Here is a 12,391-nt window from a genome sequence, read left to right as displayed (position 1 = left end):
TATCAGTCAAGTTTACAAAACTGTTGCACAGCTTTGATGCCGGTAGCTGAATCTGATGCAACATCTGTCGACAGCAGAGTTGCCTCTCCACATATATCTTGTAATCACCATCTTCATACATCAGGAGTCACTGGAACAAAGGAAGCCGTGCAGCTGAGATGCTATATTTTTGAAGAGCAGCGACAGATATGAAACAAAAAAAAGAAGAAGAAATGGGAGGGACAAAAAAAGTAGAGCCACTGGCTCATGAAATAAATTGTCCCAATTACAATAAAGTGTGGCTCTTGGTCAGTGTGCACGGCAGGCAGTTCATCTTTATTACAATCAGTTAATGAAAATCAATCCCCCTCCTGATAAACTCTTATCTCCACGGCCTTTGCGCACCCCTCGTGCCGGGAGATAATAAATTAGGGTAATATTGCCTTTGATGAGGGAGTGAATTGCAAATTATTGTAACTTTCCAAGATTTATGATGCAGATGCTTAATTTCCGAGCTGGGTTTTTCAGGGCGTCAGGGTGCCGGGGGGCCATTTGTTAAAAGTTTGGTGACATAGGCTCGTTAATAAAAATACACACTCAGACAACCAGGTGTTCTCAGCTGTTCTCTACTGTTACAGTAGCGGAGAAAGAAAAAAAAAACACTGCTGAAGCTGCAGGAAGCTTGTAGAGGATTTTTTCCTCTCAGATTTTCCACCTATAACAGATAACAGAGAATACATACGAAGAGGCAGAAGCCCAGGAGATGCAATGTGTTTACCAAAGTAGGACTGCCAATCATAGCAACCCCCACCCCCCACCACAACCCCTCCCCATCTCTATCACACAAGCCAGGAGTGTATGATTTGATATGTAGGTCAATACCCATTCTGCAGTGAGCCAGTGGGTGAGATATGTCTAGTTGCTCGCTGTCATTCTGATTATTGAGGAGACACAGAAAGATTGAGTTGGTCAGGTATGAGAGAGCCTGCCGTACGAGATAGCTGTATAATCGCTGGGACCCAAAGAAGCCACAACCACACACATTCACGCACGCACACACACACAAAAAGAGTAACTTCTCACTCTTTGTTCTGCAGCAGTGACCCGAGTAACAGGGTGCAATGTACGTGTACGTCGCATGTCTTCTAGCCGGCGCAACAATCAGACTTGTGAGTGCATCATTAAGCAAAACACCCCGGCGACAGAAGGTTAGGGTTACGAGTCATCAGCGACTGCAGGAATGATGCAAGGTGATGGTTTAAGGAGCAAGCACGAGCTCACAAGAGCGTCCGAATGAGTTTACGGACCAACATCTTCTGTGTCATTTAGCATCAAGAAAGACTCCAAGATGTTTCCTGTGCAACAATCATCCTCTAAAATACCTGTTAAGGATGTTTCCTTTCTTGCTAAACTAGGAAGAAACTTGCATCCGAGGCCTGCAGTCACCTCGCATACTTACCTTACATATCAATATCCAAGTAATTCTGAGCCACCTAATGCTCCAAACACTTGATCATCTCACGATACAGAAATGTCTCCTCATCAAGGCCACCTCATTTATGTCTAAGGAACATCCCGCATTAAGACAGCCATCAATCTATCCATTATCAATCAAGGAGAGGACTCACACACCACTATCTATTTATCTTGCCAAGTGCTCTATTAATATCAAATTAATTTCCCCATTGAGAGTATCAATCACTCAAGCAGTTTTTTTCTCAACTCATTAGCTTGGTAATTGTCCTTGTTTACGGGGGAAAGTCAAGACAGGATGGCTCAAAGAGGGTGGACAAGCAATCCGTACAGGCTTGAGCGCTTTCCTGCAAACCTTCATCCTCTAAAGTCTCCCATGAAGAGTTGACTTATTCTTCCTTTTCATTTGATTTCATTTGATTTTCACTGTCAGTCGGCATGAAAAATAAAGGAGATTCCAGATTTTAAATGTTCACAAGTTGTCAAGAAGCTCACCACCTTTCAGGAGACTCTCACATCGGGTGATTATATAAGGTAGTCTGGCTGACAGTGCTGTCAGGTGGCTGTATCTCGACAGACGACATAAATCACAAAAAACCAGACTCGAAGCTTTTTAGCCTTGTTCAAGATGATAAAATGGAAGGGCGCACAAACAGTGTGAATGTCATCATCTGAGTTTACAACTAGGCTGAAGTCGTACGTTGAAGAAAAGATAGATGAAAGACTGTACATCGAGGAAGTGTTCATATCCTTCATTAAAGATAAAAATACGAATACAAGCATTCCTAGATAGGTGAAAATGTGCCTACAGTAGCCTAAAGTACGTGTTCTGCAGTAAAATATCCCCTTGTGGCTGCTACATATAGAGTATGATTTAAATGCTAGTTGTAATACATCACTGTTCAAACTGCATTTTACTGTTGGAGATTTTGAGCTACTTTTCATTATTTTTGAGATATTTGGTGGTCGGATTCCACCAAAAAGTCACAAAGTAAGTAGATTTTCACTAAAAAAAATCTAAACTGTGATACTATCGCAGATGAAGCTGACAAAAATTTAAAGATACATCATCAAATAATTCTTTAAAACTGTGGGGAAAAAAGGATCATACATAGATAGATAGATAGATAGATAGATAGATAGATAGATAGATAGATAGATAGATAGATAGATAGATAGATAGATAGATAGATAGATAGATAGATGCATTTTCTTGAGAAAATATGTATAGGTACAAGTGGAACCACAGGTTAATGGTTTAAGATGTTTATTATCTGAAAAGCTTGTCATACTTTTAATATTGTCAAATCTGAATCTCAAGTAACTTCATCTGTATGACTCATATAGGAGTAAAAAGCACTATAATGGACAGGCTCAAAAAGGAAGTACCAGTTGATGAAAGATGTGCAATAGTTGAGTAACTGTGCAGATTTTTGTGAGTTTTCACTTCCAATCCACTGTAACCTCACTCCTTTTCTCCATCTTTCTCTTCCTTCCTCCTAATATTCAAACTACAGGAATGAAGTCACCCAAAAAAGACCAGAAGATGCTTCACATGTGAAAGCGTAAAAAATGATGACACGTTTCATCGACCGTCGTGCAGCTGACTGTCGCGTTGGCTCTGGCTGAAGAAATGGGACGGGGGGAGATTAAGTGTGATTGCACGTGTGATGAAACACGCTGTCACTCAGAAGAATATTTGGATCCGGTTACCTTTAACTCGGTTCAAGATATAAATTACATCTGCTGATTATAGAGCATTAATTCTTAATGTCTCCAGAAGGAGTGAGCCCGAGATTTTGTAATTGCATTTTTAATGGCAATAAAAAAAATAACTGATCACAGCCCTCTCTCTCTAATCAGAGCACTCATTGTTCATATACAGTGCAAATATCAGCATTGTGTGCTGTTGTTGTTGACTCTAACCTGGTGTTAACCACAGACTAAATCCTATTTGGAGCCATGCAGCGCTCTGGCAGACAAAAGCAAAGCCAGCAGCCAGCTCAGCACTCAGAGGTAACATTTACACAGGGGACTGAGAACATACTGTGGATCCCTACAGCTACACAGCCAGCTTGTCAGAACTGTCTTTGAGTCTGTCAGGCCTTATGGACTGAGGACACCACCAGGACACAACGGGCACTGCACAAACGCTTGAAAAATGCTGCTACTGTACAACAAATGCATTCATTCGGGAAATCTGTCATGTTTTGCATCCCGTCTTGGCCCAGATACTGTAAATGTGTCTCCATGTTAATTCTGCATAAAGAGTTTACTCCCCTTGGTTTGACAGACAACCTCTTTACACAAGTACTCAACATATGTGACAAAAAAAGAAATCTCCATCTTCAAACATGCAAGAAATATACAAAAAGGAGAAGGTAAACAGATCTTAGTCTGGAGTGTCCAACACTTTAATACAGAAAAATACAGATACAGCACAACACATATTAGTTTACTTTTCTTACAATGACTCGAAAATAACCTACTAAACACAACAAATGTAAAACATATTACAGTTAAAACATCTATACAGGCAAATGTACACAATATAAAACACATATATACACTCTTTTAATATATTATTATATAAAGATTTGTGTTTTTTTTTTTTCTTTTTACCTTTAAAACGGGAAGCCAAAACAGCTTGAAGAGGGAGTGTTTCACAGAGAAAAAAAAGAGAACTGAGAGAATGGTCGAGACACATCATACGTTGTGGATAGGTAGTTTTTACATACAGTTGTTGGATCCTGTGTATTTAGCGTGCCAATTTCTGAAACAACAGGTGAAAACAGATAAAGAAACGACGTTTAAATACACAAAATGTTGCTGTTAAAACCGTTAAGTGCTACTGATATTACTGGATTATACAGGATCTAGAAGCCACATTGGTCTGCATAACAAAACCAGCTTACATACTGTATGGAGTGATATTAAACTTCATACGCGGTGGAGTGTTCAGAGGTTGTGCACTTGAAATATTTACAAAAAAAACCCTCATTGTGTGTTGCTACTTTGAGGTCAGCATATATAACTATGAAACGAAAATACTGCTGTAAACCAATTTATAGTGACCAAGTGTAAATAACATGTCAGACTGGACCCCAAAATCCTATGATTTCATGTACTTTTCTTCAAATGATGTGATGCATGTATGAATCCACAGGAAAAAAAAATGCAAAAAGTGGGAAAATTGTTTCTGGAGTGTGAAATCCTTCAAATGACAAAAACAGAAAAAGATCACGACATTCACAAATTCAAAAAAACAAAACAAATATATACGTCTGAGCTCTAGCCACTCTTTCCTCAAGCTGGTAATGCTTCCGTGTTCTGTTTGTGTCCATGTTCCTCTGGTTTGTTTTTTTTTCTTAAATCATTCCTATTCACTTATTTTTTTTATTTATTTTTTACAAAAGCAGCACAATGAGGAGTAGGAGTGAGAGCAGGGAGCTGTTGGCTGCTGTTGCTGCTAGCGTCTGCGACACTCCTCGATTGTAAACACGAGGAGTCCTTGGGGAATTCTGCTTCAGTTTACTGGGCGGCAGCGCCTTTAAATCCTCCAGAGCGCCATACGCTGCCATGGAGAACTCAGGGTCTCCTGTGGTCAGCAAGTCAAACACACAGGACTGAAAGTAAACGTCCTCCACCTGCAGAGTCTCTCTACATTTGGCCGTGGCCCTCTCCACAGTGTAGACCTGGTGAGGAGGCCTCAGAGGGCCCAGCTCTGTGTTGGTGCCCTGCAGACGGGGCTGCTGGCTCTGGCGGCCCAGCGTGTGCTCTTTGATGAGCTCGTTTCGCGGGCAGCCGTGTAGGCACAGCTGCAGCCCGCCATTGTCCTCTGAAAAGTCCAGGGTGTCTTCCGGCATGCGGATGGCAAAGGTCAGGTAGCTGCCCACCCGGCGGATGATGATGGAGGTGCCGATGTACCGGGCCTGTATCTTCACCTGCCGGCCCACTCCGGAGCCGCCTCGCTCAGCGATGGTCAGGCTTCCGCTCTCACCGCCGCTGCGAGTCCCGTCCTGAAAGGCCAGCGGCAGATCCTCGGTGGTGGCCTGGTACACCTTCTGATCCGTACAGCCGTGGTAGGACTTGAAAATCACTGTGATCTGAAACAAGGGGAGAAAAATAAAAATCAGTCAGTAAATAAATGAGTGAGTAAATTAGCAACCAACTAAATCACTGGCTAAGTCACATTATTCCTTACAGACATATATAGAGAGAGAGTTTTTTTTTTAAAGATTCTCAAGGTTTTTTCGACTAAGTAATACCAGCTAAATCCACAAGGTGGCAGCAAGAAACCAAGTGTTTTAAAGTCAGTGTAGGGTGTTGATGCCCCACACTGGTCTTTTTTCCCCAAAGAGAGACACTGATTTTCTCTCTGATGCAATCTTTAGACAATTAATTCATAACATCATCATCATCACGAAAAAAAATTAATCTATGAAAGGACCACACAACGCTCACCGGGACCGTTATCAACACAGCAGGTTATCACTCAAATAAACGTCAATGAAGGTCTTTATGTGATCTCCACCATCACCTATCTTTTCCAGAGTTAAATAAATAACTGATGCTTATCTAACTCCCCCAGTTGTTGCTGGATGTCGAAACAAACAGCACTGTTTCATAACAGCATACAGTCTCTGCTTCTGCTCTACAGGCACTGCTGGTGTTTGCTCAGTGACTGACTGTGATCTGTATTCCAGCTGAGCTTTGAAAAATTGGGGCCTAACCTCTGTTTCTTCAAAGTATCTTGACAAAGCGGTGGCTGTGGTTACGTTTACACTTACGGGCTTTACTGTATTTGATGGATGATTTCCTGTCTTAAGTCTGGCAGCTGAAAACAACTCCAAAAGCATGATGAGGGCATGCGGGTGCTGGCACAGATATATCCACACTACAGGTTTGCATCAGGCTGCACGGCCAGAACACAACGCAAAAGTTTGTTCTGAAATCCCTGATGCAATATTACATAGTTTGTTGTTTTACATTTGGGTTTGCTTTGAAAAAGGAGAATTAAACTTGGTAACTTTAGGAAAGTCAGTGACATATCTTGGCACCAAGAAACTATGAAAAAAACTCAAGTTGAGCAAAACAATTCATATTACAAAAGCAGCTTGATTAACTGAATTTAATCGACACAAGCTGTGTATGTGACATTCAGCACCACAGACAGATAGACAAAAGTTCTGATAAAGGTTTCAACAATTTAAAAAATAAACAAAATCGGACCAGAAATAACCTGCCTACTTCATTAACAGAATCAAGAAATCCTTGCTGCTGGCCAATTATTCTCTTATTTTTCCAAATTATTCCATATTTACACAAAAAGCGCCCAGTTAATTATTTGACCAGAGGGGTGAAAAAACATTCCAGATCGTGGCGGTGGAGGAAAATGTTTGAGTGAGCGTTAATCACTACCATATGACCACCCATGTGTTAAAGGTAGAGCGCTCAAGCATGTCTGTGATTCAACACCACTGACGGACTCCCCTCCTCTCTCTTTTCCCCTCATAGATCTGAAGGAGCTCCAAGACATGAGGAATGCTGGAGACTCCAGAGGCACCGTGGAATGACGATTAACTTCACATGTTTGATACTTTACGGCAATACTTGGGCTCACAAGCTAGTACTTTAAAAAAAAACATCGGTATCAGTTTAAAATTTACTATAATGCAAACATTTATATCTGATATGGACATAGGTGGCTGCAGAGGGGAAGGTTTCCACTGGTAATGTGTTAAAAACAATGACCAGGTGTGCACAGATGCTTACTGCATCATATGCTCTCAAACAATGGGTCCAAATTTGTGATAAATATAAATGGTGAGGGTTATTTTAGTTGACTTCTGCTTTAATCTAAAGAAGTTGTGAGCAGATTCACCTTCTCCTGTACTAAAATTAAGGATTATTTGAAAAGAAGGTAACTTTGAAGGTAACTTAAAACATAAACAAAGAGTAAATAAGGATATTTCTTCATTTTAAGGGGTCCCAAGCAATAAAACATCCAGCTGCTCTAAATTCATTCTTACCTTGCTGGTTGCCGTGGCGCTGGAGCCCAGGACAACGGGCACATTGGTCACCTGCACCGACAGGAAGCGGTTATCAATCAGAGGCCACGCCCCTTCCACTTTGCAGGTCTGAAACTCGTCTCGGAAAGTCCGTAGGTGTGGGTCTCCGAATAATCCACAGTGGGCGTATTTCTTCTGCTGACCGGCCGAGCCCGACACGAGGACCCGATTCTCGTAGTTGCAGAGCTCGGACACGGCTGGCCGAGACGTGCTGGGGACCTTGGCGGAGGAGGTGGGCCCGTCACTGGAGCAGTTATGCTGAGAGAATAACTCCTTAATGCGAAAGACGGCCGAGTGGTAGACGAGGTCGCCCCTGCAGCTGCGCGCCTGCCGCCGGGTGCACAGGGCATAGGCCCTCAGGGCGATGCAGTAGTCCACATCCAGAGCCACGTCCTCCTGCAGACCACTAGAGGGTGAGGTAGAAGCCACGTACTCCGCATTACAGCGCTGGATTCGACACTGCTGGCAGTGAGCTGCAAAACAAAAAACATCATCAAAATTTGTGCCACAGCATAAACAAATGTCACAGGCAATTCAATCATCAGTAACATCCCTTTCTGCTAAAAAATGATCCTGAACAGTTCTACCAATATGTGCAAATAATACCCCTAATAGGAACCTTCATATCCTTCTGACATTTACAGATACATTACCTCAGCTCAGTGCATGAGGCAGCAGAGTCAAAAGTTTTCCACTATCAAGTTTAGCTCAATCAAGAGAGCCATTAAAACTCAAATGCGTGAGCTCACGAGGCCCTGATCCCACACTGTGCTCCAGAGTCAGTCAAAACTTATTTCCCCCAACTAGCCCTCACAGAAATAGCGCAGACTCACTGTAGGAGGAAACCAACCTGTGTTAATTTGCCTGAGGGTGTTGAATGTGGTTTGGCTGTTTCTGAGGCCATTGAAGTCCATTAAGCTACACTACATGGCACGGCAGGGCTTGGCGTATGGGGGCAGCTACCTTCAGGAGCATCACAAGAAGAATATCGCAAAGACTCAGCAACTGAGGGACCAAACTGGAAGCTGGAAGATGGAAGGGGCCGCGAAGCACAGCATGTGATATTTAGGTGGTGCAGCCTAAACTCTCAGGTTCCTGTTAAATTATGACTCACATGTGGGATATTTATTATCAAGGAAAACAAAGAGCTACAACTACCACTGTGAGAAGCAAAAAGCGTGGACATTCATCAAGTTCATTTCAGTTTTCATGCTACTTTTGGGTGGGATTTCTTATATACTGACTCCTGCTGTAAGGTGGATATATTTCCATTTCGGATCAAGATCAGGCACAATCTCCAAAGCATACATCACTTTTACTGCAAGACTGGGATCAATTGCAACAGACTGCTCCTCTATTGCAACAGAATAATCTTCTGTTTACTCCAAGGCTTCATCTAATCTCCCAACAGCCTGGACAAAGACGACTAGATAAGCATGAAGATTTCACACCAGTACAAAAGAATATTTTACACAATTCCTTCCCTTCCATGTAAGTCTGAAGCACTGAGCGAGCAGGACAAGTGATTAATACATCTAGCAGTCGCTGCACTTCAACATAAGCCCTGATACATCTGAGATGGAGTGTGAGAGGTCAAGCTAGAGGCATCCTTCATCTGAATTCAAACAGGCCTTCCCCGTTTTGCTACGATTGACACTTCTTGACAATCCTCTCCTGCACAGCCATCAACAACCATGCATTTCCCCAAAGGGTCTTTATGTTCCTACACTTAGGAAGCTACTAGCACGTGGGAAACACGAGAAGAGAACAGGAAAAAGCAAAATGACCACACAAACAGTATTAGTATTTGCAGACTAGCAGATTTGGGTTAGATACAGAGATAAAGACACTGTGTTGGATCTTGTCTATAGATTTGAGAGTTCAATACTCAATTTCACCAACAGAGGTACTCAGGTTCAGTTCAAAACAGGGCTGAAAGTACTTTTAATGCTAATAAATTAAATTAATAAAAGATATAGTGGCTTATTACAAATATGATTGTGTCATTTGAATACTCAAACTTGAAGTTAAACTGAAATATACAAAGTTTTAAGCACAACTGGACACAAGTGTATTCCAACAAACTATTAGATATAAGAAATAGTCTTGACTGTACCCACATTCTAAGAGGATTTCAACAATTGTATTTGTGTATTTCATGCATAACACTAGTACCAAAGTACCAAAACAATATTTAAAAAGTATTGTAAATCATCTTGACATCATTTTACAATAGTTTAATTCTCCTTTTGAAATAGGATTCAGTAATAAATGTTTGTCATCTTTAAGTTTAGAAGTAATATATGCCTTATAACTTCTTAAAAAGTACTTTTATTTAGCATTTTAAAGTTAAACTTCATCGATATCAAACTAATAATCATCAGTATATTATTGATGCTGATAGTGACACATGATGTCTGGTGAATTTCGCACATAAACACATAGTTTTCACTGATCCCCCAACAAAGTTAACAGCAAAACTCAATAGCAAAAGTCTGTATGAGCATAAAATTGAGTTAGGAAAAGCCGTACGGTATGATAGCAGAAAGTTTTTGTATAAACCACAGCATGTTTCTGAGTTTGGTGGAGGTTTCTGCGACCAACACGTTAAGAGGCCAAAAAGTTGGACCCCCATGCATGGTAGCTAACAAAGTTAATAAATGAAGCATGAATAGGTGAAATACCATCGTCCTCTCCGCTTCAACAACAACTAAAACAGCCGAGAGTGGACTTAAAAGTTACAGCCGTGTGTTAAGTACTACTAGCGGACGTTTGGAGTCCACGTTGTGGTATTTTCTGGTTTTAAAAACACACAAAGCTCCGTGGTTTTCTCGTCGGGTTGACTGCGGGTGTTGGACGCAAGTTTGCTAGTCGAGCTATGCTAACTGGAAGCTAATCCGTTACTTCGGGGAAACTTCGCCGCTCAACTATGAGTAAACTTGTCGACATGTAGTTTTAAAAAATGAGCAATTGAGAGGTGTCTAGTTTGGAGAAGTTGTCTAGATGGAGGAAAATGTGAAGTTTGGTGAAAAAAAGTGGTTCGTGAAGTCAGTTAACTCGTGCTGCTCGGCTAGCTGGCAGCAACACTTTGTCCCCGCAGCGGACTTTAAAACAACAGCGACTTTTTTCTGCTTCTTTTACCACCAAAACGACAACCAGCGAGCAGTTAGAGGATTTAAATAAGGCAAGCATCACACTTTATTCACACCACACCGCTATAAAGTTTACTTTTCTGTCTCCCGACCTCCATTCCGCAGCTTTTTCTGCACGCAGCAGCGGAGTGGGGGAGCTCGGATTGCGGGGTTGAAAACGGGCAAACTGGGAAAAAACAAATCGTCTCTTACCTGGTCGAAACAGCAGCGAAAGTAAAACCATGGTCAACGTTACACAGTCCCAAAGCTGCCGCTTAGCCGTGATGTGAGGTCCGCTTCTCCCCATACCAATCCATTCAGTTAGAATGGAGTTCCTCGACTGCTTCTCATCGACGCTGCGGCTGCGGGAAAAATCAGACAAAAATTCGTCTTCCCTTCCCAAAGCGCTGTCATTCAAAAAGGGGCCCCTGTCTTCAGGGCGGCTCTGAGGGAGGAGATTGGAGCCGAGCCGGGGCCCAGAGGTGATGGTTGGCCAATGAAAGACTAATTACTCACTAACCACTTGATATTTACATGTAGTGGCAATTACTAAAGGGGCGAGGACAGTGGAAAAGCGGCTTCATTAGCAGTGAAATTATAATTGGCCTGATTATAATCGGAGAATAGCAGCCTGTTGTGGTTGTAATAGTATAATAACTGTATATTAAGTGCACATATACAACATATGCATGCTCAGATTGCAATTTAAGGGGCATTTCGTGTTGCAGAAATGCACATTCTCTCATGCAAAGCTAGAATTCTGCAAAATTAGATTAGATTCATTGTCACTGCACAGAGTACAAGTGCATTGTTTTGATTACATGTGCAGCATATCAGTTTAATGTGCTACACCGTCAATGCAACATGCAATATTTCATTATTAGTTCACTTTTAAGGTGCAATAGTCTATTTTTCACATGCAAGATCTAATTATCATGTCTGATATTACTTAATACCTTAGTGGCATTGCCAGCACTTTGTACCTTTGTACTCTTCTATTCTAGGCTGATTTTAGCTCACTTATTGTCTTTCAGCAATGTATCATACTTATATGTTCTTATATTTTCTTTTTTAAAGAATAGAATAAATTGGAATGCAGTAGTATAGAATCAAATTTCTTGTAGAACAGAATTTCTTAATTGTCATTGCAATTGCATCAAAATTAGTCATTTTTTCAGGCACTGCATTCCTTACGCTATGTCATTTTGTTTATTTTCTGAGCAATATTTGTCACACCTTTAAGATTAATAAAGTTTTATCTTATCTCTTACTAACACGATGAAATGCAGTTTAGCATCTAATAGGAGTACAAAAGCAGCAGTAAAATGCATTATAGACAGTATGTTACAGTATGAACAGACAAACGCACTAATCTATGAATTTATAGATGTGGATACAGTATAAAATAGACAATATAAATGTCAAAGTAGGCAATACTGAGGGGCAAATGTCCTGTTTGACTCCTCCTCCTTTAGGAACACATGTTTCTGTGTTTTTAGCATCAAGCAGGACTTTGTCACCTGTTGTTTTCTCACTCTAGACCTAAATAAAGTGGTTTTGAGTTTACCCAATATGGTAAAAATAGAGCTTGGCACTTATTGTGAAGTCCTAACTGGTATTATTGATGCATTAATGAGTGTAGACTGTAGATAAACTTTCATTTTTCTCTTGCTTATGTTTTACCTGCCAAAAACATGGATATTGTGTGCAGGGATTGTTTTGTCCCTTACCAAAATT

At 41.1% G+C, this 12,391-nt stretch overlaps 1 protein-coding gene across 1 annotated transcript; it reads right to left on the bottom strand.

Moving 5' to 3' along the window:
• Positions 1–3,844: 3,844 nt before the first annotated feature.
• Positions 3,845–11,085, bottom strand: rgmd (RGM domain family, member D). Its single transcript, XM_022191597.2, has 3 exons — positions 10,868–11,085; positions 7,485–7,996; positions 3,845–5,558 (listed from the first exon to the last, which is right to left on the bottom strand). The coding sequence occupies exons 1-3, from the start codon at positions 10,959–10,961 to the stop codon at positions 4,860–4,862; spliced, it is 1,305 nt and encodes a 434-aa protein (XP_022047289.1). The 5' UTR covers positions 10,962–11,085; the 3' UTR covers positions 3,845–4,859.
• Between the last annotated feature and the right edge of the window lie 1,306 nt (positions 11,086–12,391).

The sequence above is a fragment of the Acanthochromis polyacanthus genome, chromosome 4, assembly GCF_021347895.1.
Source record: "Acanthochromis polyacanthus isolate Apoly-LR-REF ecotype Palm Island chromosome 4, KAUST_Apoly_ChrSc, whole genome shotgun sequence".
Classification (NCBI taxonomy): Eukaryota; Metazoa; Chordata; class Actinopteri; family Pomacentridae; genus Acanthochromis; species Acanthochromis polyacanthus.
The sequence above is the reverse complement of the archived record's forward strand: the minus strand, read 5'-3'. Positions and strand labels throughout refer to the sequence as shown.